This window comes from Hemibagrus wyckioides, linkage group LG13 (assembly GCF_019097595.1).
Source record: "Hemibagrus wyckioides isolate EC202008001 linkage group LG13, SWU_Hwy_1.0, whole genome shotgun sequence".
Taxonomy (NCBI): Eukaryota; Metazoa; Chordata; class Actinopteri; order Siluriformes; family Bagridae; genus Hemibagrus; species Hemibagrus wyckioides.
The window spans coordinates 1300001-1302500 of NC_080722.1; the positions used below are offsets into that span (position 1 = coordinate 1300001).

Consider the following 2500-nt stretch of genomic DNA (forward strand, 5'->3'; position numbering starts at 1 on the left):
GCAGAGACGTGAGGAGAGACTTGTGGAGAGATGTGAGCAGAGACGTGAGGAGAGACTTGTGGAGGTATGTGAGCAGAGACGTGAGGAGAGACTTGTGCAGAGACATGAGAGACATGAGCAGAGAGGTGAGGAGAGATGTATGTGAGCAGAGACGTGAGAAGAGACGAGTAGAGATGTGAGGAGAGACTTGTGCAGAGACATGAACAGAGATATGAGGAGAGACATGAGCAGAGATATGAGGTGAGACGTGAGACGTGAAAACGAAATCGTACAGGTTCCACGAGCTCCTCCCCTTATATATTGGGGGCAGGGTCATGATTTCAAGTATTCATAAATGATGAAGCCAGTCTCATCCCTCTGTCTGTGTGTATTTCTGTCTCTCTGTCTGTGTATCTCTCTGTCTTTCTGTCTGTCTGTCTCTGTGTCTGTCTGTCTCTCTGTTTGTGTCTTTCTCTGTCTGTCTGTCTCTCTGCTTATCTGTCTCTCTCTGTCCCTCTCTGTCTGTCTCTGTCATGGTAGTAAACTGATGTCTCTCTGTCTCTGTGTCTCTGTGTGTGTCTCTCTCTCTCTCTCTCTCTCTCTCTCAGCGTTCCTGCTCTTGTCCTCGTCTCAGGTGTGTTACTTCCTGTTGGGTTTGGTTCTGATGGGCGTGGCTCATGCGGTGATCACGGTGAAGGGAACTCACCTGGCCAGTCATGGAGCTCTGAGCGAGTCCAGCGCCTGGAGACAGTTCTGGGCCGTCTTCTTCATCGAGGTGAGACACACCTGGAGCTTCAGGTACAGTTCCTTAAGTAAACTTATGGAACATGGAGGTTGAAATATTTCTTTCCGTGTGATTCGGGATGCTAACTCATGTTAGCAAGCAAGACAGCTAGCTAAATCAGTTAGCAAAACTAGCTAGATAGTATGGCAATTAAACAGGCAGAGACTGAGAGACTGAAATTCAGACCAGATTTTATTCTGTATGCTACACAACAACTTACTGTAGCCTGCTAGCTTTTTAGCATGCTAGTTAGTTAGCGATCAGCTGTGTAAAGAGTAACAGATACAATAACATACAGCACTACAACCTGCTAGCTAGCATTACATTCAACGATTGACTAAAGACATGACTTTAGCTAGTGTAATAATTAGCATGTATAGTTTATATAATTTAGCTTGATTAGCTCTCCTGTGGGGTTCTCAAGGGTTCTGTGAGTTCTTAAGGAACTCTAATATCACTGATAGTGCTAATATAAAGAGTTAGCATGGTTTGTTTTAATCTACAACACTGTGTACTGCGTCTCTTCACTTCAGGACGATTAGCGAGGCTCAGTTAGCTTTTGTTAGCAGTTAGCGTTGTATGTTTCAGGTGTGTGGAGCGTTCACGGCGAGAGCGGGTGTGAAAGCACACATTAAGATGCATCACGCTCACACGAACGTGATCGGACTCGGAGACTCCAGCACGTGGAAGATTCCCTTCCTGCCACGAGGTGTTTATCTGTTCCTCGCGCCGCTTGCGGTCCCCATCATCACGCCTGTCGTAGCCATGGGTGAGCACGCACAAAGGGGGCGGGGCTTGTGGTACATTTGATTAGCTGGTCACAAACTGGACTGTATCCTGTTTCACATCATGCACTGGTTTAAAATGAACAATGAAGCATAGCTTGTTAACCCAGTTGTTAGCTTAGCTGATGCTAATGCTAGCTTAGCTAACATGAGCTAAACTATTAAGTTTTCAGCAGGTTAGCTCATGATATTATACAGTATATCAAACCAGCTCATTCTAATGACATGTCTCAAACGCTACTGTGTAACAGCTTAGTGAGAGACAGAGTTAGAGACAGAGATAGAGTTAGAGACAGAGATAGAGTTAGTGACAGAGTAAGAGACAGATACGGAGACAGATACAGAGGTAAGGACAGATACAGAGACAGAGTTAGAGACACACACACACACGGTAACAGAAACAACATAAACACATGAAAACAGTTAGCGGGGGTTAGTGCTGTAGCCGGTGTGAGTCTCCTAGCTGATTAGCTGCTTTAAAATAAACAGTCTGTTAGCGAGCTAGCTAGTTCAGTTACACAACTGGATGTGTGTGTGTGTTGTAGGGCAGCTGAAAGGCCAGCCTCTGTGCACCGCAGTGCGTACAGTGGTGTGTGTGTGTGTAGGTGTGTGTTCACACTATGTGCTGCTGCGGTGTGTATCAGGGTTGGAGTGGAGCTCAGCGCTGCTGGTGATGCTGCTGAGCAGAGCCATGTTCTCCATCCCCTACATCCACGTCAACATCTTCCAGGTGAGGAACACACACACATACACACCTACACATATACACACACCACTTACACACACACACACACTCATGTACACATACACACACACACACACACACATACACACCTACACATATACACACACCACTTACACACACACACACTCATGTACACATACACACACACACACACACACATACACACCTACACATATACACACACCACTTACACACACACACACTCAT

At 46.0% G+C, this 2500-nt stretch overlaps 1 protein-coding gene across 3 annotated transcripts in view; it reads left to right on the forward strand.

Moving 5' to 3' along the window:
• fads6 (fatty acid desaturase 6) overlaps positions 1-2500 on the forward strand; it is a 15469-nt gene that overhangs the window by 2268 nt on the left and 10701 nt on the right. Inside the window, exons 2-4 of one of the 3 annotated variants that reach the window (XM_058406756.1) lie at positions 588-754; positions 1352-1532; positions 2099-2278. In XM_058406756.1, coding sequence (XP_058262739.1) covers positions 588-754; positions 1352-1532; positions 2099-2278 — 528 coding nt within the window. Of the gene's footprint in view, positions 1-587; positions 755-1351; positions 1533-2093; positions 2279-2500 lie in introns of all 3 variants that reach the window. The other 2 variants (XM_058406755.1, XM_058406757.1) reach the window with 2 other exon arrangements.